Source organism: Rhinolophus sinicus, chromosome 17, assembly GCF_057876585.1.
Source record: "Rhinolophus sinicus isolate RSI-liver-muscle chromosome 17, RSI-T2T, whole genome shotgun sequence".
Taxonomy (NCBI): Eukaryota; Metazoa; Chordata; class Mammalia; order Chiroptera; family Rhinolophidae; genus Rhinolophus; species Rhinolophus sinicus.
Window position 1 is genome coordinate 151452222 of NC_142517.1, and position 25908 is coordinate 151478129.

A 25908-nucleotide genomic window follows, 5' to 3' on the forward strand; every position below is an offset into this window, starting at 1 on the left:
GGAGAGAAAGGTTGTAAGTTTCTAGGACTCACAGTAACCCAAGGACATTCTAAGTCAAATTGAGCACAACTGCCAAATAAAAATTTTACAGACTTTTATTCCTGATGATGCTACCTTCACCTTCATATAAGGGTTAAACACCCCCAAGCTGATGCTACAGAAATACGAGGATCATATAAAAGAACATGGAATGGATATAAAGTGAATTCCATCTGCTCTCACAGACAAGGAGAGGATGTTCTTTAAAAAATTCTTGTGGTTATGGCGATCATCTTCAGTGCTGGGTTCGCGGTGAACTTCTCCTAAGGCGAATATTAAAACCGGCTTGCCAACAGCTTGTGCAGCATTTGGACAATATAGGGGTGGATGGCTCTACCTCATGCCTAGGGATAACAAAAGGAAATTCTAAACAAAAAGGTCAAATGACAATAAGGAGGGTTGGCTAAATCTCTAAATATCCATGTTTGCGTGCAGATTTTACACTGAGGATGACTTAGAAAACAGACATGACTGAGATTTTTCTGCCTAAATATTAAATGCATGCATACAGTAGGTACCTGACGATAGTATCTGCAGTTTCAACTACTCATGATGACACTGAACGTCTCTCACCTGTAATTATTTTAAATTTTACTGCAGTATGGATTTGAATCGTGAGCACTCTTAGGCAGAGGGAAGTGAGTCAGGTACCCAGTAAAGCAGCACAGTCCATCACCACCCAGGGTCCATGTTTCAAGAAGGCATTGCTCTAATTGTGTATCAGTAACTCTCGAGAAGGAATTAAATATTGTGTTAATTTTTGAAAATCGCCCACCCCCTAATAAAAGCCAACTGGTAATTCTAATGATAAAAGTGAAGAAAGAACAAAGAACGGTCTAAGAAAGAGATGGTTCCCTATGGGAAAGTAGGTATTCGTGGAGATTCTGAGTTTTTTAAAATTTTATTGGGGAATATTGGGGAACAGTGTATTTCTCCAGGGCCCATCAGCTCCAAGTCGTTGTCCTTCAATCTAGTTGTGAAGGGCGCAGCTCAGCTCCCAGTCCAGTCGCTGTTTTCAATCTTTAGTTGCAGGGGGTACCGCCCACCATTCCATGAAGGAATTGAACCGGCAACCTTGTTGAGAGCTCGCGCTCTAACCAACTCACCCATCCGGCCACCCATCGTGGAGAATTTTTTTGATGCTAAAATTATTTTCGTGAAATTCTAGGATTTCCAAGTCTTCAGACTATATCTTGGTATGTCAAAGATCTACTGTACATAAAGTATTTCTTAACATGCCGGAATTCTTTCATACCAAGAAGGGAAATCAAGCAATTACTGTGAACAAAAAAATGATTCTACTTGGCTTATCCAAGAGCAGAACAGGGAGAAGATTTGTGAAATACACTGTTTCTCCTAAACTCTCAAATCTCCTTTGACTTCCATTCTTAGAACAAAGACCACCAAGAAGATGCACTTTGCGCAGTCCCAGATGCATCGTGTTTTACACTCTTTTATTATATAGAACCTTACTGGAATACTGTCCATGAAGAGAGAGTTATATTACAATTAGTCACTCAACATTTTGACTCAGTAGATTGGCATGCCTTTTTTTTTTTTTAATTGGGGAATATTGGGGAACAGTGTGTTTCTCCAGGACCCATCAGCTCCAAGTCATTGCCCTTCAATCTAGTTGTGGAGGGCACAGCTCAGCTCCAAGTCCAGTCGCCACTTTCAATCTTTTGCAGGGGGCCCAGCCCACCATCCCATGTGGGAATTGAACCAGCAACCTTGTTGTTGAGAGCTCGCGCTCTAACCAACTGAGCCATCCGGCCACCCCTGGCATGCCTTTTTAAAAGTCCAAAAACTTCACATCTTAGGTCACGCTTTTCAGCAAAATGCCCAAGTTCCTTGGTCTAAGCCTCACTGAGTTATTTATTAATGTGTCATCCTCTTATGCTAGCAGTAGCAGGTAGGAAAAGCCAAGTCCCAGAAACTATTGCTATTAGCCTTTTATTTATTGAGAATCTTCTAGTGCAATGAAGAAAGAACTCATGAGAGGATAAAACTTAACTTCTTTTCAGAACAAACATATTTGGAACTTAAAAGAAATCCTATTATTTATAATATAAATAAAATCTGTATATGGGCCAGAAGCTAAATAACAGTAAGAGAAACAAAAATTTCCTATGATTAACTGTGGAAAACTAATCATTTTAACTCAATTTCACTTTTTGGGAGGATTCAAAAAAAGTATGCCAGTCAATAAAGAACACTTTTTTGTTGTTGTTGTTTTTAAGGCACACACTAAAGAAGAACTATTTTTCTATTACTCGACATTTCTGATAACTTTTCCTTTCCCTGTCTTTCAAAGGAACCTGAGAAAACAACTCACTAGATACAGTTTTCGGTACTCTTATAAAATGCAATTTAAAAAGACCTAAAAACTCAAATGGCTTTGGAATACAATCCAGCTGGGTATGTCCAAATCTCAGTGATTAGAGATGCAGTCAGTACCAAAGGAAAAACGATCTGTCAGTCTTTCATTGCTGGTGCATGTGAGTTAAATAAACAACCACCACGACCACCACCACCATCACACTAACACACTACTTCAACTTGCCTGGAAGACAACATTTGAAGGGCAAATTATTCCTTTAAGAGAGATCATCTCCTTTTATCAGCTTCAGATTTAACCCTACATCCAGAGCTTTGTGTCTGTAAGACTCACAGCCTGACTTCAGAATGATGCTGAATGTAGACAATGAAATCTTTCATGTCTGTAGAGCTACCTGAATACTCAGTGTAGAATCCATGTGGAGTCTTTCTGTGTGTGTGCTTCTTTTCTAAAATAAATGTAGTGACTCTCGGTCCATAAAGGCTTCTTGGACTATCATTAGGAACTACCTGAAAGACCTTGGGTCACCTGGCCCTGAATTAAATCCTCTCTTCAATTTGAAAGTGAGAACCAGATTTCTTTTGGGTGGAATGATTTTTCTTACTTCATCACAGCATCATTGTTTTGTTTTGATTGTAAGGTTCTCTAATGTCATGCAGTTTCTATAAATTTCAAAGGATTTCATATTTACCTGGGATTTCCGAATACTGGGTCTGGCGAGTCCATTGTTACACTCAGAATAAACATTGATGGTAACTTCACAAATTGGATAAAAGCTGATTAACATTCATCTTACTAGAATGCCTTCACTTCCAAATTTTACCTTAAAAGCAGCCTGTCATTCTGGAATAAAAGGGATGATCATTTTATTCTACGGTAAAGGAAGAACAACTTTCTGCAAGTACAAATTTTAGAGTTGCAGAGATAAATGGAGATGTAAAGAGAAAGAATATAATTGTTTCAAGTTGTTCATTTTCCTGATAGTTGCCCTAATTTTTTTCCTGTGCTTTCTCTGTCTGTTAATGCAAGTGAAGTTTTCCCTTTATTCAGAGCTAAAACATTACAGTCATTTTTAATCATGCTCTAGTCCAGACGTTTCTATCGCCAAGGCACCCCCATGCATGCTCAGCGTCCTCTCTCCTCCCTTGTCCTATCACTGCCCTGGGTCAGGGTTACGTCACCCCTGGCCTAGGAGTCTCCTTCTCCAAGACAACTTTCCTGTTCTCTCAGAATCATCATTGTGAGAGGGGGGGAAAAACAACACCGAATTATGTTTCTCTTCCACTACAAGGGCTAACTCCTCATCTGTAACTGAAGAACAAACACCAAACTTCTTAGGTTATTATTCGAAGTGCTAACAATATGGCCCCAACCTGCACCTCAACCACCAGCCTCACATTCCTCTACACCCACGCTCTCCACTCTGGTCACCAGGAGCCCTGGTAACTAACAATTGCTGAATGACAACTCCCACAGCAAGAAGGGTTCTTTGTGCTTTCTTATACATCCAAGTACTCTCACACCTCTCTGGCTCTCTCTGGGGCCTGGAGGACACTATTATCTCCATCCTGCATGAAATCTTCCTGTTCTTTAAGGTCGAGATGTCATCTCCTTACTGAAAGCTACCCCAATAACCTGCTATCAAGAATAACGAAGTCTTCCTCTGACTTCTCACAGAACAGAACTCTGCACTAATTATAATATTTACTTTATTCTGTCCTAAATTATAGTTGGTTGTTTATGTCTACCTCTGTTAAACTGTCTTGCTTTTCTGTTTCACCTTTTAAAGAGTTATATTGCATTCAAAAGGATAAGCAAAACTTGCAGAGAACAGAAAACAAAGGGGTAGGAAATGAAAAATGTATTGATTACAACCAGTGAAACATTATATTTCAAAAATATTTCCTTTTAATTAGTAACAGGCTATAATATTGCTAGATTTTATAATAAAGCTAGATTTAATTTCACATTTGTATTAAAATCATGTTTTACTGCAGTTAGACGTAACTTAAGAGAGCTGTTGAATGAAAGGGGAATAAAATGGTTGACCAAGATTGGTGTGGGAATGAGAGAAAGGCTATATAAAGTAAGAGGGGTGGAAAGACCTCATTTTGTTTTAATGTCAATACACTCTTCTTCCTTAGAATAAGCTGTTGATACACTAGGTTATCTAGACCTTTCATGTGATGACAATACCACAGTAATCACTAAGCTACCTACCCACGGCCAATGGAGACTCACACATTTGCTCCCCTGCACACTAGGAAGAACTAGGAACCAAACGTTGTACACAATCTTTTAAGTTTTCAGAAAAGATAGTTTGGCTACAATGAAAGATTTCACATGGAACAGTTATTATGACAAGAAAGAAATCGGGGAGGGGTGGGGGGGTGTCTCACCAGGCTGAAACTATCCTTTTGCAAGTAGCCCCAGCCCCAAAACCTCAAGGAGGAGGCGGCCAGCAGTTATGTTAACATAACCGACTTCCCTGGCTTTCTCAACTGTCAAGATCAGAATGTTATTTATTTATTTATTTTTTGGCTCCTTAGTTTCACATGTAGAATTATATAAGTTTGTATAAGTTTATTCTAGTGGTTAGGATTTTGAGGAGCGAAGGCACAGGCACACGTATCGAGGTGGCGAATATGTGTTCAGTGATTGTGTTCTAGGAAGCGGACCAGTTTGTTTCCTTATATAACTTGATTTTATCCTAACCATATCCTCATGACACAAGAAATGTTTCACCCATTTTACAGGCTCTTCACTGAGAAACAGGTACTTGCCTAGGACTCTGGGGCACCAAAAGCTGGCCGTGCATGTTACAGGGTAGGTGAGAGATCTACGAAGATGACATACCGTCCGCATGCCACACTGCCAAAGACAGGCTGCTAAATAACGTAACAGGCACTTGGAGAACGGAACTGTATGGAAAAGAAATGCTGACTGAGAAGTGGTGACACATGCACAGAAATAAGGAGTGTTTAGTGTGGTCCAAGCATGAAGGAGGCAGGGTGAGCTTGGACTGGCCTTGAAGAATCAGGAAAGGGCAAGGGGAAGGCACCTGAGGCGAGGCAGCAGGAGCAAATGGTTCCCGCCCGTCACACTGTCAGGAGGGAAGGAGGAACCACCCAATTCTTCAGGCAGTGAGAAGGAAGAAGGAAGTCCAAAGAGGAAGCTGCAGAACTTGGTGACTAACAGGGTAAGCGGAAACAGTCAGGGACTGCTCCGAAGCTTCAAGCTGACAAGAGTGAATCTGGAAAAGTGACAGCGTAGAGAGGAAGGAGGTTATGTTGAATTTGAGGTGTTAACAGTGGAAAATAACCTTATGAGAGGATAGGGCTACAGAGAGATGGGCCAAAAAACTACTATCAAAAAAGCCGAGTCGAGGAGAAGTGGACAAGTATGAAAATAAACTAGAGCGAAAAAGGGAGACAGAAGATGCCCACGCAGTTTCAGGTGAGAACGTGAGTGCAAAAGGCAAAGGGTTAAGGAGCAAGAAAACGAAAGCAACAAGACCCCTCAACGCGTTTGACCAGAAAATTCACCTGAGAAGTTTGAATGAGAGAAATAAAATGGTAACACAGTCAAGCGAAGTATATGTTTGGCTTGACTTTATAGAAGGGGGAGAGTGAAGAATGTCTGAAGGTCAGGGAGCAACAGATTAAACCTTCCTGTTTCCCAGATTATTCCATTTCCTAAACTTGCTGGTGAACTGTACTGATGTACTTTTTCTCAGTAGATACCTTTTCAGAAATAGGAAGTAAAGTTACAGCAGCTGGGAGTAGTCATGAGGTCCCAAAAAGATTTCTCATAGGCGTTTCACAATTTAAAAGTTAACCAGAGCCGGTCAGCTTTTTGCATTAAATGCTACTAGAAGATTTGTCTCCTTTCAATACACGTCACTTTATCACCATAACCACTGTCACATCCCTGTCCGGTCCCTCCTTGCATAGCTTAAAACTGGAGTCCCCATCCTCTCCTCTTAACTAAACCATGTTGATCTCCATTTTCCAGTGTCATGAATCTCTCTTTGACTTGGGGTGAGGCTGCTTTTCCATTGTCATCTCTTCCGTCATTACATCAGCTTTTTCACTGTCATTTCTTTTCATACTATTATCATCTGTACATTCTACTCCTAACACAGCTTTTTAAAAATATTTTTTTGCTTTCTTCCCCAGTTTACACAGTCTTCATGGCATTCTTGCTTTTAGACTTCATGCATTGTTTGCATGGAATGGGATCACAATGATATACATTCTTAGGTATCTTTCCCCATCTTTCTGTTAGATAACCCTCTAAAATATCCAAACCCCCTGAGAGACCCAACTTACTTGTTTTGAATGTTGTCCTTCTGCAATCCACCCCCATCAGGTCAATTTGTAATTACAGTGTTAAATTTTTATTTCTACAACATTTTTTTCTTTTATGGAGCTGTGAATTCACACCTGTCTTTTCTAAGAAGTTTCTGATACTCGCCTTTCTAAAATCTCTAATTATGTCCACTGGGTTTTTTAAGCTCTAGGATGAGTCACTTTCCCATAAGGTTCTTGTCACTTCCATGTCACCAACTAGCTATTCTTTATTGGAAACAATTAAGTCCAAAATAGGAAGGCCATTTTTTGCTCTCTCTCTTCATTCTAAGACACAAAATTGCCAGCAAGTCAAATCTGGTATTTATTAGATGCCACGTGTTAAATGGAAGGAAATTTTCGGTAGCTATTGACCTAGAGTCCTCTCTTACTATATGTCTTGCCTCTGTATAATGCATATCTAGAAAACTAACATTGGAGTTAGATATTAAACCTGGGGTTTTACAAATGACAGAAGAAAGTGAGAGTGCTAGTGATAAGAGCAAAGAGATTAATGTTTACACACATAAAGAAAATCTGTATACATTAAAGAGACTACCAACAAAAAAGGAACAAATTTTCTAGGAAAAATAGCAAATGTCTTTTTACTTCACTGGAATATGATTTGATTCAGTAATAAAAAAAATCAGTGGTTTAATTTTTCAAGTACTTATTTACTGTATATAAGACATCACTTTACTCCCTTATTTCATGGTTATTTAACTCTATCTCATTGATGTTAAAACTCACCTTACATGACTCAAAACTGGCTGAGGAACAATTTGTCTTTTGAAATCTTTTGCCCTTCTCTTACACCTCAAGAATATGAGGGTTAGCGTCATTCTTCTGTTTCCAACGAAGTTATATTTTTAGCTTTTTAGACTTTATGGCGCTCTATCTACCTGTAATTATGCTGCAGAAGCAGAAGACGACGCCAGTAAAGGCCAGCAGCAGACAAGATAGCAAGAGGCCTATTTGTGGTCTTGAACAGCTGCAGTAGGGCAGGGTGTGCCTGGCAAGGCTCCCTCTGACTCTAGCCAGGCAGACAAACCCTGAGAGCTGGACTTGCTTTCAGAATAGTCCCTAGCACAGAACATTATTTCACTGCCCTGGAAGCAGAGGGCCACCAAGTCCAAGAGGGACGACCAAAAAAATAGCACACAAAAAAGCACAGGGAGGGTGCTAAGAGTGATTGCATATGGAAAGCTCTCTAGATCCTAAAGAACCACCACCCACTGTCCCACCCTCGTCTCCAAAAAACTAAACAAAGCCAGATCATCACCACCTCCTTATGGAAGGAAGGCCAGATGTTACTTTTAGTTCCAGCTTGGAAATATTGCCCAAGTAAGTTTTGAAAATGTTTGCCTTAAAATAAGAAGTAACAAATCTATTATTTTTCCCAGGACAACAGAAACGAGATGCTATTAATCAGCTGTTTAGAAATGGGACTATTTTTCAGGGAACATTCTCTAGTGGATGTCTTTTTCCCCAGTTATGTAAAATTCCTTCTGTAAGGGACCATTATTGTCTTTGGATAAATAAAAGATGCTGTTATAGGTGTAGGTTTTTATAGCTCAAAGTGATTAGAAGCTTTTAGACAATAATCCTTGCACTGTACAGAGCTTCTGGCTCCTTGGTTTAAATTAGTGCTTTCCTTACTTGCTAGTTAGTTAATGTAATTGCAGCAAAGTAGCACATTTATATGCTATTCATCAACAACATTAGCATATAATGCAAATTTGCTTTGGAATTTCAAACACATGTGCACATTTCTTCACAAGACTCAGAGAGGTCGGCAGTGTGATTAGAAATAGGAATTTGGGGAATTAGAATTCCCAAAGAGATGAGGGTGAACAACCGACCTCAAAAGGACAGGTGTCTAATGAAGACAGGCTACCATTTCTTGGCTGGAATTAGAGTTTCACATGCATTGAGGATAAGCGTTGCCAGTAACTACCTTTCTGACAATGACAACTAAAGTTTCTCTTATAATGTGATAGATTGGCCCCCCAGAGGTGCTTCCACAAACAAAACAAGCACGCTCAAAAGCATCCAGTCATAAGTTTTTAAATAATTCATGTTCTACTTTTCATCTGCCCATAAAGTCACATTCTACTGAGAAAACGCTCCAATTTATTTTGTTATACGGCCATTCTGCTGATGTTAATGCTGACTGAATAAGCGTCCAAGGACTTAAAACTTGGAAACTGTCACTGTGTCAAGAATGAGGATTCACAGATTTGTCTTGCACTGAACCTCTCTTACAACACAATTTATACCGCTCTATAATATGATCAAAGAAATATTTAGCAGCTAAAAACCACCAGAACCACGGCTACTTACGGTTGACACAGCTTCACCAGGTCCTGGTCTGTGGTGTTGGGAGGCAGTCCTCGGATATAGAGGTTCGTTTTGCTTAGCTGATCCCATCCTGAGTTGCTACTGCTGCTACTGTTGTTATTACTGCTGGTGGTGCTGGGGCTGGGAGGGGCCATGGGGTGGGCTGGGACCAGAGACTGCTGAAAAACAGAGGTCAAGCGTTAGAACAGCGCTAGGTAGAAGGTACTTAGCACCATTCAGAGGCTGTTCAATCGCCAAAATAAAATGAAGTTACCAAGATATAAATAAGGAATCTCTTAAGCTACTTTAATATATATAAATTGTAATTGACACCTTAAAAAAAGATCTGTTCGTTCTACAAAAAAAAGCCCTCCCTCAAACATGAAACTAATAATAGCATTTTACTCAGTAGACTATATTCTCCCTGTGCACTTTAAATATGACTAAATTGATGTAACATTAATTTATTCACACATTTTAAGGAACATATCTACTGAGACTCAAAATTAATTCGCATGAAGTTATGTGATAATACCATTTTAATATACAGTAATTTGAAAATCACCAGACTTTTGAAAAGGCTTTCAAATTCTGAAGAACATTTGATTGAAAGTTGCTGATAATTTTATTAAGATGACTCTTGGAAACAAAAGAAAAGATTACTCTTCACCTGTAAGAAAGTCAGAGTTTAATCAAGATGCTCAAATAAGGAAAACTTCACCTTGTTCTAAGACAGGCACACAGCTTCACTGAGACATCTGGGTAAGATTTACAGGCATGCTGCCTTTCGCTCTGGCTACCCTCGTGAAATGTAACCCCTGTGAGAATGGTGAAGTAGCTGGAAACCTGCCCAGGTCTCGCAACAACCAACATAACTTTTGTGAAGCCTGCAACCGAGGGCTCAGTGTAAGTTTCAGCCAGCAGCGACCTATGGAGCATATCTGAATTTGTACTCAAGCCAGATAATTCTCTGTTAACCAATCAAAAGCAACCAGAGTTCTCTGTTCTTATGCCACACACATGACTTCTGAGGAAGTTAAATGGTTCAGTTTGAGATGGAAATGAGCACACCCCAAAGTATCCTCACAGCAAATGCTCAGCAGTTTCACATCAGGACAGTTTTGTGTGTTGTTTTTTTTTCATCTTACATCTTCTAAATAATAAATATACTAATCCAAGGATGTCACTTAGATTGAGTAATAGTTTGAAAATTAAAATTAAACAGTCACTAGACATTCAACAAAAGTTTCAAATCTTACAGCTTGATTTTTGACTTCCCCAAACAAGAAAGTTAGGCATGTCTAAGACACAATTAAATTCCACTTTGCAAAGTTCAAAAAGAACACCCCTTGGCAATAAGTATAACATTGTTTAGCCTGTCAGTGATCTCAGCCAACGCGACAGATACCTGGCTCTGCATCCAGTTTCCGCCATGACCATCCTAATCCCCCGGTACCCCAACACGCTGGGACCCTCACTGAGCTGACATGTAGCCATGTCCTCCTGTACTGGGCACACTCGTCTCACTGCCCAGGGCCCTTGCTAAGCGCACTGAGTCCAAACAGCACTTTGCCTCAAAAGATTCTCTTTTAGAAGGAAAGTAGCAAGAAGGGTTAACAACAGTCGTTGCCTAAATGAAGGCTGAACTTGAACTGGGAACACGAGTACTGCTTAATCCAAGAAAAACCCTGCCTGTGATCATAACCTATCAGATGTCTTTGATTTATGCCCTTAATAAGCAGCTGAACTCATAGTCTTTCCTCTCATCCCTGGGTTTTCTCTGAGGGATGAAGAATCTATTTTCTAGATGTAAAACTAAGGATAAGCCTGGCCCTTGCTCTGCCACAGGTGGCACGCACCCCAGCCAGCCAGCCATGCCACACAAAGGCCTGTGTTCCTTGTCCAGAGTCACTCAATCCATCTGCTAGTTGCTACCTGAAATTAGCCAGGCACCCCCTACTTCTCACTTCAGTTAACAGAGGTGCTGGGAAGTAACACACACATTTGCCTTCCGGTCCCAAGCCTCTGATTTACACAAAGAGCCCGTAGCTGTAGTCAAAGCTAGGCAAGACGGAATTTTTTCTTAAATCATCTTTGATTCATGTCCAAGAACCTGTCCCTGCCACAAACCACACTGTTCTTCATGGTACAACCCAGTCGGTCATGTTTAGTGCAGCTGTTGGGGGATGAAACGTCATCACCTGGGATAAGACCCGGAGAAGTCTGAATGAAGCTGTGGAGCTGGTCCATGCACCTCTCAGTGGGATTATACAACACAAAGCAGACGAACCATCACACATTTCAAAGAGGCATTCCAAGTCTGCATCAGCTTAACCTCTGCTTTTCTCTGGGGCGGAAGGTGGAGGGCTGGGTGTGGACTTGTCTGATTAAAAGAAACATTTTGGGGGGTATGACTTATTTGGAGATATTTGGACATGAAGGTAGTTGGTTTTTATTTATGTATTTATTTTCAGCAGAAGTAGAACCATGATTTACATCTCAGAATTTACACAGCTGATTTAGTATATCTTTGACAGGCCTCCATATTTATTACTGTAATATTTTCCAACTCTGGAAAGTAGGTGGGGAGCATACATAGGCTGTCCCTCCCCGCTTTGCCTCTGGTCTGTCCTAAGGGGAAAGAAACCTCCTAGGACTCCCATCCCAGTTGGGAGAAGGGGGTTCCTGAGTGTACCCCGAGGAGGATGACAGGCTTCTGGTGAATCCTATACAGAACAAATTCAGATTCAAATATTAACCTAATATCAACTATTTTCCAGAATTTGCTGAAGACAGAGAAAAGTATCTGCAAGAGGGAAGCAATTAATTATTCCATGTTGTCAATTTTTTATTTCCTGGTGCAGAAAATTTTACATTAAAGATTAAGTTTTTAGAATTTGTTGAAATTAAAATGTTAAGTCCTGATACATGTTCAAAGAAGAGAATTCGAACACAATAAAGCTGATTACTACTCAATATTCAGAATGGGTTAATAATTTTACAAGTGTGGGTCATAATTACTGTCAAGTATTGCATGTGTAATATATGCCAGACACTGTGCCAACTGCTTTATGTGCATTATCGTACTTAATCCAATGAGGCAGGTACATTATTGTTCTCCCATTTTGCAGACTGGGAAACTGAGTCCCAAGAGGGCTTAAGTGTAAGGTGCCAAGGTCACGCATTTAGTAGGTGGCAGCGCTGGAGTTGAACGCAGGTCTGCAGGACAACAAAGCCAGAGCCTTACAACAGGACTCTAAATGCACTCGAAACACTGACTATACCCTAAATACCCTATTTGTAGTCTTTCATTTTCCTGTGCCCAATCTTCCTGCAACTTAATTACTAAATTCAGGTTTCTCTAAAATGTGACAATGCCACCAGTGGCTATGAAAAAGAGTCAAAGGAGTCTTTAATGAGTGCACTGTGTGTGTGTGTGTGTGTGTGTGTGTGTGAAAAACTCAGCTTTAAAAAGGTTGTTTTTCAAATTCTACCTTATTATCTTTTCATTACCAAAAAAATTCTGCAACTTTTGAAAGCTACAGCATATTACGGCTGAAATCAGAGTCAGCATTTTAGGAAAGCTCCATGTAACCACCGAAGGATTAATCCCTCACTCCCAGATTGAAACGCACTGATAAGTCTGTGAGACAACTTCAGAACTTTGATCAATTCAAAGCAATCACACTTTGTAGTTATGCCTTAATAGCACAAATGGTAAACTTAAAGAAAGAAAGAAAAAAAAAGCTTACAAAAGGATGACATTTTACCACACTCCATTTTTATCACTGGTTGTCCTTTGACATTTTGCCTCTCAAAGCACCTAAGCTGCCCTGGAATCTGAAAAGACCACTCCCTTCCTTGGATGAAGTTCATAGCTAATTTATACAAGTTCAACCTAATTAAGGAACTATGTGGCTGGAAGACCACAGCTCAGCGCTTACTATCCTAGTAGTACGTAGCAGCCTATCTCAGCCTTCTCTGGGCTAATTTCACTGCTTTGTAGTCAGATCAACAAGCTACCCATCCAAGCTGTCTATCCAAAAGCAGGGAAAGCAAGCTAATTCAGTTTTCATGGTAACACTTACCCTGTTTCCCTAAAAATAAGACCTAGCTGGACAATCAGCTCTAATGCATCTTTTGGGGCAAAAAAATAATATAAGACCGAGTATTACATCATATTATATTAAAGACCCGGTCTCATAGTAAAATAAGACCAGGTCTTATATTATTTTTTGCTCCAAAAGATGCATTAGAGCTGATGGTCCGGCTAGGTCTCATTTCAGGGGAAACACGGTATCTGGGCTTAATTTGCATGCCAAAATCCATAGAAAAACTAAGCTGGTGGTAAATAAATGGGGTGGCTGTATTAGCAAGCCTTCTCTGCACTCCCTGCACGAGTGGGTGTGGGCACCAGCAGAAAGAGTGCTTGTCAGCAATCAGGGAGGACTTCCTGTGTGGAAAGCACTCAGGGAGGACTTCCTGTGTGGACAGCACTGATGCCTCCATCCTGCCAGGAAGACCCAGTCACCTCCTACGCACACTAACAGACAGGATGATCAACAACAGGCACATGACAACTACACACAAACACACTAAATCTGTTTCCCTCTCCATCACATCACACCCCACCCCAGCAGCACACTAAGTAGTCTCTTCTATATAGCTGCAGGTCTAGAAGTCTCTTACAAAATAAACCCGCAAAATTTAACCATATGTGAACTAAAATATACGAGTAATCATGCGCAGTGTTGTAGGTTTCTATTCGGCAAAGACAATAAAAAAATAAAGACTGGGCATTAGAAATTGTATTGTCTTATTTCCTTCCTATTTTTAACAGGCTAAAAAATAGTGCTCTGACCAATCTTACCGCTGATGCTGTCCTCTTCCCCTCCCCCCTATTTAGTAACTTCCCTAAGAATTCTAATATACATTTTAAAGGGAAAAGAAACCTACGACAGGCTTTTTAATTACCCTCAAGTCTTCCTTAAGGCTATCATCCTTGTAATTCAAGGTTATAATCCATACTCCCCAGCCCCATCCTGCCATCCCCTACACACACACACACACACACACACACACACACACAGAGACCACCATCACCCCACACATCAGGAAGGTTCAACACATTAACTCTTTCCTTTATCCAGAAGCAAACTGATCTCCACAGTTGCTCCTAAGAACAGATGGGGCATCATAGCTTTCACCAGGATATAATATCAAGCCTGGCCTGAACTGAGTACCACATAAAAATATCGTATACTATACCAATTCCATACAGTGTTCCTCTCAATAAGCTTTCAAGACGTAAAAGAAACTTAACAATTTAAGGGAATTATCACACAGGAGGGAGGAAAAAATATCCAAATGGACCAATTTCACCCCAGTTAGCATATTTCCCTTGGGTCTTCCGAGTGGCTCAAAGAGGCCTAGGAATCGTAGCTGAGAAAGATAAAGTTCCTGGAACACGGAGCTGGGAAAGTACACAATGCGAGGAGTAGGAGGTGAGTTAGTGAGAGACGCGAAACTGGACAGGAAGCAGATGTTCTTCTGGGTAGATCAGGCTGTGAAAAGACAGCACCTATAGACTCGTCCCTAATGTGGGAGGAAGGGCAAATGGGCAAATACTATTTAATCCCATTTGATGTTAGGACAGCAAAGCTTAGAATCACACGGCTAACTAGTTAATAACACTGGTTCTCATACCACCACTGGCCCTTGTTTGGAGACAAACTTTGCAGCCACTAAGACTATGACAGTGTGCAAGAGGCTATTCAATGTTTTTGGTTGGATTACATCTGTCAAAGAAGGGGGTCCATATTTTACGTCAGCTATTCAAATAAAATCTAAAACTAAAAAATCTCAATAGATTTCACACTTCATAGTCCCCAAGATACTTACCAAAGAATGCTGATCTTTGCATGTAAGCTGCAATGTCTACATAGAAATCTCTTTACCTGAGTCCATGAATAGAGTATCATTTCCTTAGACTTCAGATTAAAAAAAGAAAATTAAGATTCACATTGAATAGATAAGTATCAGTTGGATACGGCATGAGTGACTGAATGGATGGAGGCCATGTTGCAGAAGCAAAACTCAACTAAAGGAAAGGGAAAATCCCTTAGAAGTTAAAACAACTTGGACAAGCTCTTTGGGTGGAGGTAGTGGTTGTGAAAGGGGTAAGAAGAAAGGGCAAGCAGGTATTTTCCTTCAAGATCCCACCAAGAAACGAGATTCCTTATCATTCAAATATCTTTTAAACAGCAGGTTCTGTGCTCCAGCATGCATATCAGCTCAATTGTTCTGTCCTCCCCAAAGGTCTTCCCAAGAACCCCACCGATTCCCCCAAGTGCCTATTGAGAACTCTGAGCCAAGACACACCTGAGTTCCTGTCCTGTTTCTTCCTTCTAGTTTGTGTAACAGCAGTTTTAAGAGGAGAGAGAGTTAAAAACCAACAAGAAACATCCATAAATATACTCAACGGACCTTTGACAAAGGAGCAAAGGCAGTGTTATGGTGCTGGAACAACGGGACCTCCACATGCAAAACATGAATCTATGCACCCACCTGGCTCCCGTCACCAAAATTAACTCAAAGTGGATCACAGGCCTCAGTGCACATCCACAAAATTCCTAAACGACAACACAGGAGATGACCTTGGGGATGGTGACGTTCTGTGATACACAGCACAGAAGACAGGATCCAGGAAGAAAATAATCGACAAACTGGAGTTCATTAAAACGAAAAACTTCTGCTCTGCAAATGACAGTATCAAGACGATGAGAAGGTAAGCCACAGACTGGGAGGAAATATTTGCAAAAGGTACATCTTACCAGGACTGTTCTCCAAAATACACAAAGAACACCTAAGATTCAACAATAAGGAGACAACTCAGTTAAAAAAAAAAAAAGGCCAAAAACCTTAACAGACACGTCACCAGAAATACACAGATGCCAAAGAAGCCTGTGAAAAGCAGCTTCACGTCATACGCCATCAGGAAATAAAAGTTCAAACAAGACACCATTACACACCTATTAAAACAGCCAAAGTCTGCAGCACCAACCACAATTGCTACCCTCGAGCACAAGCAGCAGCAGACTCCTGCATTCATTGCCGGTGCGGACGCCAAACGCTCCGGCCGCTCAGAAGACACTTGGGCAGTACATCCTAAGGCAGGCAGACCCTTACCATACGATCCAGCAAGCGCGCTCCTTGGTATTTACCTAACGGAGGTGAAAACTTATGTCCACACAAATACCTGCACATGGGTGTGTATCGCATTTAATCATAATTGCCAAAACCTGGAAACAACCGAGATGTCCTACAGCAGAGGAACAGATAAGTAACCCGTGGTATATGCAGGCAGGGAAATACTATTCAGTGCTTTTTTAAAAGATGAGTTAAAAAGATGAGTTATCAAGCCATAAAACGACATGGAGGAAACATAAATGCATATTACTCAGTGAAAGAAGCCCATCTGAGAAGACCGTATGACTGTATAATTCCAGTTACATGAGAGTCTGGAAAAGGCAAAACTATGGAGACAATAAAAGATCAGTGGTTTCCTGGGGTCGCGGGGAGGGAGGGTGAACAAGTGGAGCACAGATTTTTAGGGCAGTGAAACTACTCCGTAGGATGTTATCGTGGTGGATACACGGCATTATACATTTGTCCACACTCAGAGAATGTACAACACCAAGAGTGATCCCTAAGGGAAACGAGGACACTTTGAGTAATTAGGATGCGTCTGATAGTGTAGGTTCACCTTCGGTAAAAAAAAAAAAAATACACCCTTCTGGTGAGTGACGTTGACAACAGAGGAGGCTCTGCATGTGTAGGCACAGAGGGTACATGGGAAATCTCCGCATCTTCCCCTCAATTTTGTGGTAAACCTGAAAATGCTCTTAAAAAAACTAAAGTCTTATATATGGATGTTAAAAACCCAACATGTAAATACCAGGCTGAAGGAGTTAAACCTAAGTCATTCACCAGAAAACTAGAGGGCAAAGACAGGAAGAGAGGGGATTAAGCAATGGGTTCAAAACTTCCTTACCAGAAAACGCATTCATTAGGAAGGAAAAGCTTTTAACCGTGGGCTCCTGGCCTTATCTACACTTAATTGCATCACACATAATAGCGTGGTACGGTGCAGTTTCTAAAAATAGTAGGAATCCAACCAAGGGAAGATCAGGAATGAAAGGGCCTGAGACAGAAAGGTTGCAGAAGGCTTCACAGAAGGGGGAGACAGCTGAGTGAGCTGAATATTAATGGAAAACCATTAAGAAGAAAGGGAATAGCAGCCCTGGAAGGGGCGGGCTTGTGGGGAGAGCAGGGGAGGAGACAACAAAGATACAAAGAGAGGAAGGATCAATTCTTCAGGAAATCAGTGGAAAGCCAATCTTGGTGGGTTCGGAGGGTATGCTAGGACAAGGTGATCTGTGGGTGGGGGAGCTTGGGGGAGTGGTACTAGGAAGGTGGGAGGATAACCTAGACATCCAAGACAGAATATGGATAGGATGTCACAGATTACAGTCTCCGAGGGAGAAAAGAGATTTTAAAGATGATAAATGAAGAGGACAGCTTGTAGGGAACGTACAACTAGGGAAATTCTTCCCCCTCCTCTCTATGAAAAGGTATAGAGAAAAGAAACATTACTGGATGGAAAAATCTGAATATCTAGATTCCAATCCTGCCTTGGCCAGTAACTGGACTGTCATCTCTGGGCAGCTCAGTCCCTCACCTGGCAACGGGCAGGTGAGGCTGGGTGATTTCTAAGCTCCCTACCAACTCTCACATTTTAACACTGGAATAAACGCTTCTTGCCATCTTGAACTACGGCATATCAAGACAGAACCCAGCCAGGCCATTGGGCAGGTACTCTTACCTGTCTGCCAAATAGCCAGAGAAATGGGAGCATTAGGTTCCCATTCCATGGAGCAGCTGGAGACCAGCAGGACTCACGCTGCTGTCCTGTTTCCCCACCTCCCACTTAGGCCAAGGCACTGACTCCTCATTTGGTCATAGAAAATATGAGAAAATACGATAAATACATAAGCTATACTAACATCAGCCAAAGCTTAAAGGGACATTTTAAAAATAATATTCAGAGTTCCTGAAACTAGAGTGTTCATAAGGTAAAAATGTTATAGCTGAAACTACCTTAATAATTTAGATCTATCAAGACTTTATGTTGGTTAAAAGCCTTGCATCTTTTTATTTGATTGTGTAGTAATCAGTATAAAAGTTTGTATTTCACATTCTGTTTAATCTCTTATGTACAAAAAGAGCGTGTAATAGCTCCAAAACCACCTTAAGAGAAAAGTGAAAACATCCCAAGCAGCCAGCTCTTAGAACAGGGTCAACATAAAATCCTGCCTAACTTCAGGTGCAAAATTACTCTTCTGGATTCGGAATGCAGGTGTGTAGAGGGTGTTTTTCTCCTCCTCCTGAGCCCCAACTGAGAAATTTTCAGATCCATACCAGTTTTCTTCCTCAACACAGAGCCTTATGAGGAGGGAACAAAAACAAACTCTTTTCCTTTTTGTTCAAAATAAATTGGAAAAAAAAAAAAAAAGAAAAGAAAGAAAACTTCCTAAGGGAAATACAGCATTACCTTTATCAGGGGAGTTCAGAATACCTCTGCGATGCTCTGAACTTCCTGCTTCACCCAGTGAAGTTAAGCTACCAGTGCTGACAATTTCCTTCCAGCTGTTTTTACAAGTCCATGCACAGTACAGTTTGTATCTTCTCCTAGGACTCCTTGTACAGAAAGAGTTATCGCTGAGATTGCAAAGTCCTCAGGGTGGAAATAACCTATTTTAAAATACACTTTCTTCACATTCAAAAATACTTATTGAAAGTAGTGTAAAATGATTAACTAAACATTAAAGTTAGAAAAATTATGAGTCAGATTATCCAAAAAAAAAAAAAAAAAAAAAAAAACCCAAATGAATTTATTCAAGTTAATTTTTTTAGAGAAGTGTGAATGAACTTATAGTATTATGGGTTTCACAAATTAGCCCCTAGAGAAAAAAGCTTTATCTGTAGTTTCAGGAAACTGAACAAGTACTGGAAATTTCCCCATAATAATTTTTAAAACTGAAAACTTATCTGACAGTGTTGTGATTTGTATACAATCAAAGTAAAACATCAACAGGAAAAAGTTTTGAGTTACTATCAAAAAATTAACCATACGTTTCTTATGATAAAATCCAGCAGCTTACATCTGATACAATGTAGATAATGAGTGAAGAAGAGCTCTTTCTTCTGTATCTCTGTGTATTTTTATGTAAATATCTGTGTGTGGCTTGTGTGTGAGGAGGTAAGTAGACAGTTGTCTCTGATATACAATATGTCTCGTACAAAACACAATGGCTTTTAAAAAAACTTTTTTTTTGCCTGAGATCACCTAAAAAATTAACTTGTTGCCTGAGATCTCAATCCTGTGTATACAAAGAGGCACAGTCATATAAAACTGAGACAAAAAATTTGTGAGTTATTTTCCTTTACCATATGCAATGTACCCTAATATCTTTTCTCATCATTTCATTAAAAAAGAAATGCTGATAGCAACTTACTGATTTGAACTCCTACTAATATTCCCAGTTGCAGGTTAAAAAACAGTGGTCTGCTGCCTTTCTTAAACTCTAATGTGCAGAGGAATGAATCAATCACCCACATTGCAAAAATGCCGATTTCCACTGAGCCCTTTGGGTGGCCATGACTCTGCACTCCCAGCAAGCTTCTGGCCGCGTCCATGCTGAAGGCAGGACTCAAGGCAGTAAGTACTCCTGGTATGTTAGGATGAGTTTTAGAAAGGTTCCTTTCCAGCTTTAACAAGGAGCACGCTGTAGCTACTCACAGAATGAGATAAAAATCTTTGTTCATCTGATTTCCAATCCCGGATCTGCTCAGAATCACAAAATGTTAAAACTGAGAGAGATATCAAAGATCATACAATCCAATAATTCTCAACTGGAAGCATAACAGAATCTTGACAGATCGGTCCAGGACGTGGAGGTGGAGGCAGTATTTTTCTTTTTATCGAAGAGGGCTAAGAGAGCTTGGCTTTTAACATGCTGAGAAACACTGATCTTATCCAACCCCTCACTTTTCAAGAAACCTGAGGCTCAGAGAAGTCAAAGCATATATATGTCCAAGGTCACAGAGCTAATTTAAGGCACAATGAGGTCTCCATTCCCACCACTGCTGTCAAAAAATACCAACCCTTGTTTGCTACAAAGATTACAGCAAGGCTGAAGACACAGGCCAAGTTTTCCTTGTACTAAAAAGGGAAACTTATATGCTGGTCCTGTTAAGGCATCATTGAAAAAGTATGTATTTTGTGCAGCCCCTTTTACATCTCGTAGTTCATTCACCTCGTATTTCTAGATGACTTTTTTGGGTGCCCATCTCTAGGCTAGACATCTAGTTTCTTGCTTATCAAAAACAGGGGGAAGGGGCTTATACCATCTACTAAATTTATAATTCAAAATTCCTAAAAATTCTTATGTTATCGTTTCTAGTTTTGTATTTATAGTAAAAATTGGTGAATAGCACAATCATTATTGGTACCCTCTACAAAAAGATACAAAACTCAAACTGATTAACTGTAGCAGTTAGTAACCTTTTGGTCAGGGAAGTACACTCAGGGTCAACTGACAATGTAATAGGTTTAGATTAGAAACCTTCCAAGAATCACTAGAATTGCCCACCTTCAGTTTCTTTACCAAAACCAAATCAAAACAAAACAACGATCTGTAAGACTTTTCCTTTCATGTATTCCAGCGTTGGTTTTTATCCTAAAGCTTGACAATGACTATACTAATGAATATTCTAGCTAAGACCATCTGGGTTTCCTTCAGAAGCCCAAAAAGTTATGTGAACCCTGCTCCCAGCAGCTGGCCACTATACTTGGGGAGCTGTTTTTCTTTTGACCTGAGAAGCATGTCTCCATTTTTGCAGGGACAATTTTTCTGACCTGTCAGATTACTCTTGATTGATACTGCATATTCAGACCGAGTACCTACTGCTACCCAAAGTCCAGAGACTTTCCTCACTTTCTTCTCTGACGGAGCCAGCCCTGAACTGCTGGGTCATCCCCTCAGGAGCTGTGCTGTCACCCCTTGGATACCTAGGTACCTTGGAAAAGAATCAATCCAACAGCTGACAAGGTCCATTCCTTTCTTCATCTTTTCTGAGGTAGATAAACTGATGTAGAACTCCATTCTGCAGTAAGCAGAATCTAGGAAACGGTTTTACTACTTACGTAAATCAGACATGGCTTTTCTTTTAGTCTTCAAATTATTTCACAATATTTTTTGTTTAGACTAGGAAGTTGTTGCTCAAGAAGAAAAAAGAAAAATCGAAGCTATTAATCTCCCTGAATATCTTTTCATTTTCTGTTGCTAAAGTTAATCACAAAGCATCAGAAACCATGTAACTGATGCAGTGGTTAAAATGCTGTATGTTGAACAGCTCTGGGGCCAAAGAGGGTTAAAGAAGTTAGCCAGGGCTAGATGATGGTGGAGCCTAAGTATTTTAGGAGTTTGACATCCAGGGAGAAATGCATATCATTTTCCTAGCTGCAACAAGATCTCTACTTTTCACTGGAAATCTATTATATTTCCTCACCAGACGGAAGCATCTCTGGAACGATTTCCCAACTCTCTGACTTTAAAATTCCTAGTTTAGACTTCAAAACACCAGGGACACTAGATAAATTATGATTGATCGTGAGAATTAAAATTCAGAAAAAAGTATGAGTCCTAATAATCTTAAACTTATTGCCTTTGGATCCATGAGATAGGTGGGGTATCTGTCTTTTCAAAACTGATTAATCAGAATTACTATAAACCTTCAAGAAGATCTAATCACTTCGGGATCTTCCTGCCTGTGGTAATGGCCACATCTGGTCAGGCAGTTGTTATTCATTTTTGCCAGGATTCACTTTATTAAACTCTCAATTGAAAAATGACACCTTCACTCCAATCCTTTTCATTGATTTTTAACCTTAGAGAAGCATAAGACAGCGAGTTACTTAGAGGGCTAACTTCTTAATGGAGTCATCTGAGTGGACTGATAAAATTCTTTCAGATGAATCACAAACCCACCCACTCCCAACTCCAGCATGGCTTTAAAGAAAAAAGAAAAAATGCTACTCCATAAAATTCACCTCATCTCTTTAAAAAAAAAAAAGAGTCAAATGTAAGTATAGCCATCCAAATGCAAAATAAATGTGATTAGTCTCTGTCAGGAAATCTAAAATTTACAGTGTGTACAGTAATGACATTATGTATGTGCATGAAGCTATACCAAAGTTAAAATATAAATGGAGAAAAAGTAGAAAATTGTTGGCTGTATTAGGTTCCTAGGGCTGCGGAAATAAACAGTTACAAACCGAACGGCTTACCACAACAGAAATGTATTCTCTCACAGTTCCGGAGGCCACACGTTGGAAGTTAAGGTGTTAGCAGGGCCGTGCTCCCTCTGGAGGCTCTGGGAGAGACTCCTTCCTTCCTTGCCTCTTCTCGTTTGGGTGCCCTGCCACGCCTTGCCTCAGATTCCAAGTCCAACCCACCTCTGCCTCTATCCTCGCATGGCCATGTCTCCGTCTGGGCCCCATCCAATCGCTTATTAGGGTACCAGTTATTGGACTTAAGGCCCACCCTAAATCCACTTTGATTTCATCTCAAGACCCTTAACTAATTAGGTCTGCAAAGATTTTATTTCCGAATTAAGTCACATTCTGAAGTTCTCATTAGACATGTATTTGGGCAGACACTATTCAACCCACCACAGTAGCTTTTTCTAAAGGCCAATTTTTGACTCTCCTGATCTCACTTTTGAAAATCTGAGCGATGTAATCAACATATGTATAGAACATTATTTTACATAAGCACCCACGAAGTTATAATACCCATGAATTCTTTAAGCATAGTAAGATCCAGAACAAACTTAAAGCGCATCTTGCCCAGCTCCATATACAAAGTAAGATTTTTCTCTCCGGCACAGAGATTGGGGGTGAAGGTGGGGGATCATTACAAGACAGCAGAGGCCCCAAATTATTTCTAAGACATTTCCAATTGCTACAACTTACAACAAGTCTAGTCTCCCCTTCTCTTACTCAAATTTAAATCTTTAATAGTAACTATTACCCTCCCACCCCATGTCACTGCTTTAAACCTCCAAACAAATGTCAATATCCAAACAACTTCTTTGACCTAAACAACTTCTGAGGATATCAGTATAGCAAGTAGGGCTGAAAGGATGGATTCTGAAATCACACTGCCCGAAGTCAGATGCCACCACTGCCACTCACTCGCTATGACTTTGGGCAAATTATTTAACATCTCTCTGTCTCATCTCTTCATCTGTAAAGTGAGGGTGATACCCCTAGCTCATAGAGTTGTTGTGAAGATTGCACAGGCTAATTACTGTTGAGCCCTCAGTAAAATGCCACGCTTGTAGGAGGCACTTTGTAACTGTCAGCTGCCCGAGTTCATCTTTCTCAATGTCCCTCTGGAAACTTTGTATCCAGACGAACACAAGGCCTCTGCCTAGTGCAGGCACTGCTAGTCCTAATCTTAAAATTGACTTACACAGGTAAGTAGCTTCGCAATTCCCCTCCTCTTACTCGGAGTTAAAGAAAAAAATGGAGCAAATGAAAATGACCCTGTGGGTTCCAAAGCGGAAGATACTGCAAAAGGCAAAGAAAACTGGGGGGAGCTTATTCCCCAGGAAAGCCTCCCTGGAAAGGCTGGCCTGATCAAATCTTTCATTTTCCGTGAATGTTTTCACTTGGGTTAGTATCACCACTTAAAATCCCAACTAGAGGGGCTTTGGGTTTAGGACCCCTCCTTAAAATCCCCCGACTTCCAGGATATGATGTAAAATACTCATCACCTAGGACAATGGAAATGAGCATCAGCAAGGGAATTTAAAAATGTGCATATGTTCCATTAGAGGTGCCTAACTTTTGTTATTCTCGACCTTCAGAGAGAGAGGAGGGAGGGTGCAAAAGGCCATCCAATTTACATTTTCCACTATCATTATTAGAAGAGAGAAGGGTGTTTTCTTCCTCTACCTAATGTACCATATGCCAGCCTGTTGCTCATAAGAGACTCAGAACTGAAGCTGGCACTCAGTTCCAGAATTCCACTAGAAGACGACGGGCTCTGGGGCTAACCTGGGACTCTAAAAACGACTAACAACATTGCAATCGGCAAACCTAGGAACCAACCTACCAGTTACAATGTTTCTCTGAAAAAAGGGTGTTCTGATTTTTAAAATTTCAACTTAGAGGTGAACTTTTGGACTGAAACTTTCAATATCTATGCAGTAGGATAATTTCGTTTCTTAATCTGTTATAATTTTATTAAATGTAGATAAAACTATAGACTAATGGTCTAAGCAGCTAAATCAGGTTGTTGGCTAATACTCATTTATGGTCAAACCTACCACGTGGGTCTTTTCACCTACCTAGTTATAGTACATGTTCCTCAGTATTTTTCACTAAACTGCAAGGTTCTATGATTATTTCTTCCTATTGACCCCAGCTTTTGTTAAAACTTGGGCCTGTCTTCCATTGTGCTAGTATCGTTGTGCTAACTGTTATTCTCTGTGGAACACCGTTCCTTCTAGCTGGATGTCATATGAAGAACTGAGAAGCATGTTTTCCACATAATGCACAAGTCTCTGTTGTTAACAAATTTTATCACAAGACATTCACTATCTGGTTCAAATCCTAAGACTAACCCACCTCTTGACTTTCCTGGCTGCTTTTGCCCTCTGGCTATTCAATAGACCTACATATGGTTGCCAATATAGAAGTTAAACATTTCAAAACATTGTCATTAGCTGCAGTAATGGGGTCGGGAGGTGGTGGGGGAAAAGCTGAGGCAAGTGAGATTACTGTATTCTTTTTACACTCATGATTCTTACTATTCTTCTTATACTAATGATTCTTTTTGCCCTACTCCCTTAGGAGGAATGAATAAAAACTGGATAAATCTCTAAATTTTAGCAAGAGCTTTTCATTACTAAATGTTGCTTCCTAAAAGGAACAATACCTGGCAAGTTCTGTATACTACGGCTACGCAGAGGGAGTGTATTTGAACGTGCAGAAGCTGGGCACGTCCAAATCCTTCTCTTGCCTCTGACTATACAGGCTAGTGGGGAGTCTCTGCAATGGTGTGAGCCCTGGAAGTTCCCCACCTCTGCTGCCAATGGCAGTCTTGCCCACTCTATGTGTACAGCACAGACGGTGAGGAAAGGGGTGAATGAAAGAAAGAAAATGGAAATCCACTCTATCACGAACTGATCTGGGCTCTGAGATGCTCATGAAATCTCTCCTCCCTGCTATGTCCGCCACCAACAACACACACAGAGCAAGCCATGGATCCACCTCGTCTCCTCCCCCTAACACACATATATACCCCGGGCAGTTGCTTAGAAAACATGCATATCAAAAATTGAACAGAAAATAAAGACAAAGCTTTTTAAAGATTTTCACCTGGTCCCTGAGGTTTACGACTGGCCCTGTCATCTCAGTTGTCTCAGCACATCTACAGACTGACCTTTGAAACCGTTTGCAATTTCCTACAGGAACTTAGAATGACTCAAATACATCAGCCCAGCTAGTCCAGTACTGCGGCCAACCAAGGTTCCAAGGGACATGTGCTCTTAGCTTTTCTGATGTCATTCTTAAGAGATGCATCCCAGTTTTTCTTTGGACCCAATTTTCACTCAGTTACTCATAAATTTGTCATTCTCCACTTGGCACCCATTTACATTTCCTGCCTGTATCACCCCCGGACTTAAAAGATCACTACTTTAAAGGCT

At 40.5% G+C, this 25908-nt stretch overlaps 1 protein-coding gene across 11 annotated transcripts in view; it reads right to left on the minus strand.

The window, feature by feature from the left end:
- RBMS1 (RNA binding motif single stranded interacting protein 1) overlaps positions 1-25908 on the minus strand; it is a 198214-nt gene that overhangs the window by 79323 nt on the left and 92983 nt on the right. For 7 of the 11 annotated variants that reach the window (XM_019727271.3, XM_019727267.3, XM_019727270.3 and 4 more), the window contains exon 2: positions 9070-9245. In XM_019727271.3, the coding sequence (XP_019582830.1) occupies positions 9070-9245 (176 nt within the window). The remainder of the gene's footprint in view (positions 1-9069; positions 9246-25908) is intronic. The other 4 variants (XM_074337078.2, XM_019727264.3, XM_074337086.2 and 1 more) reach the window with 1 other exon arrangement.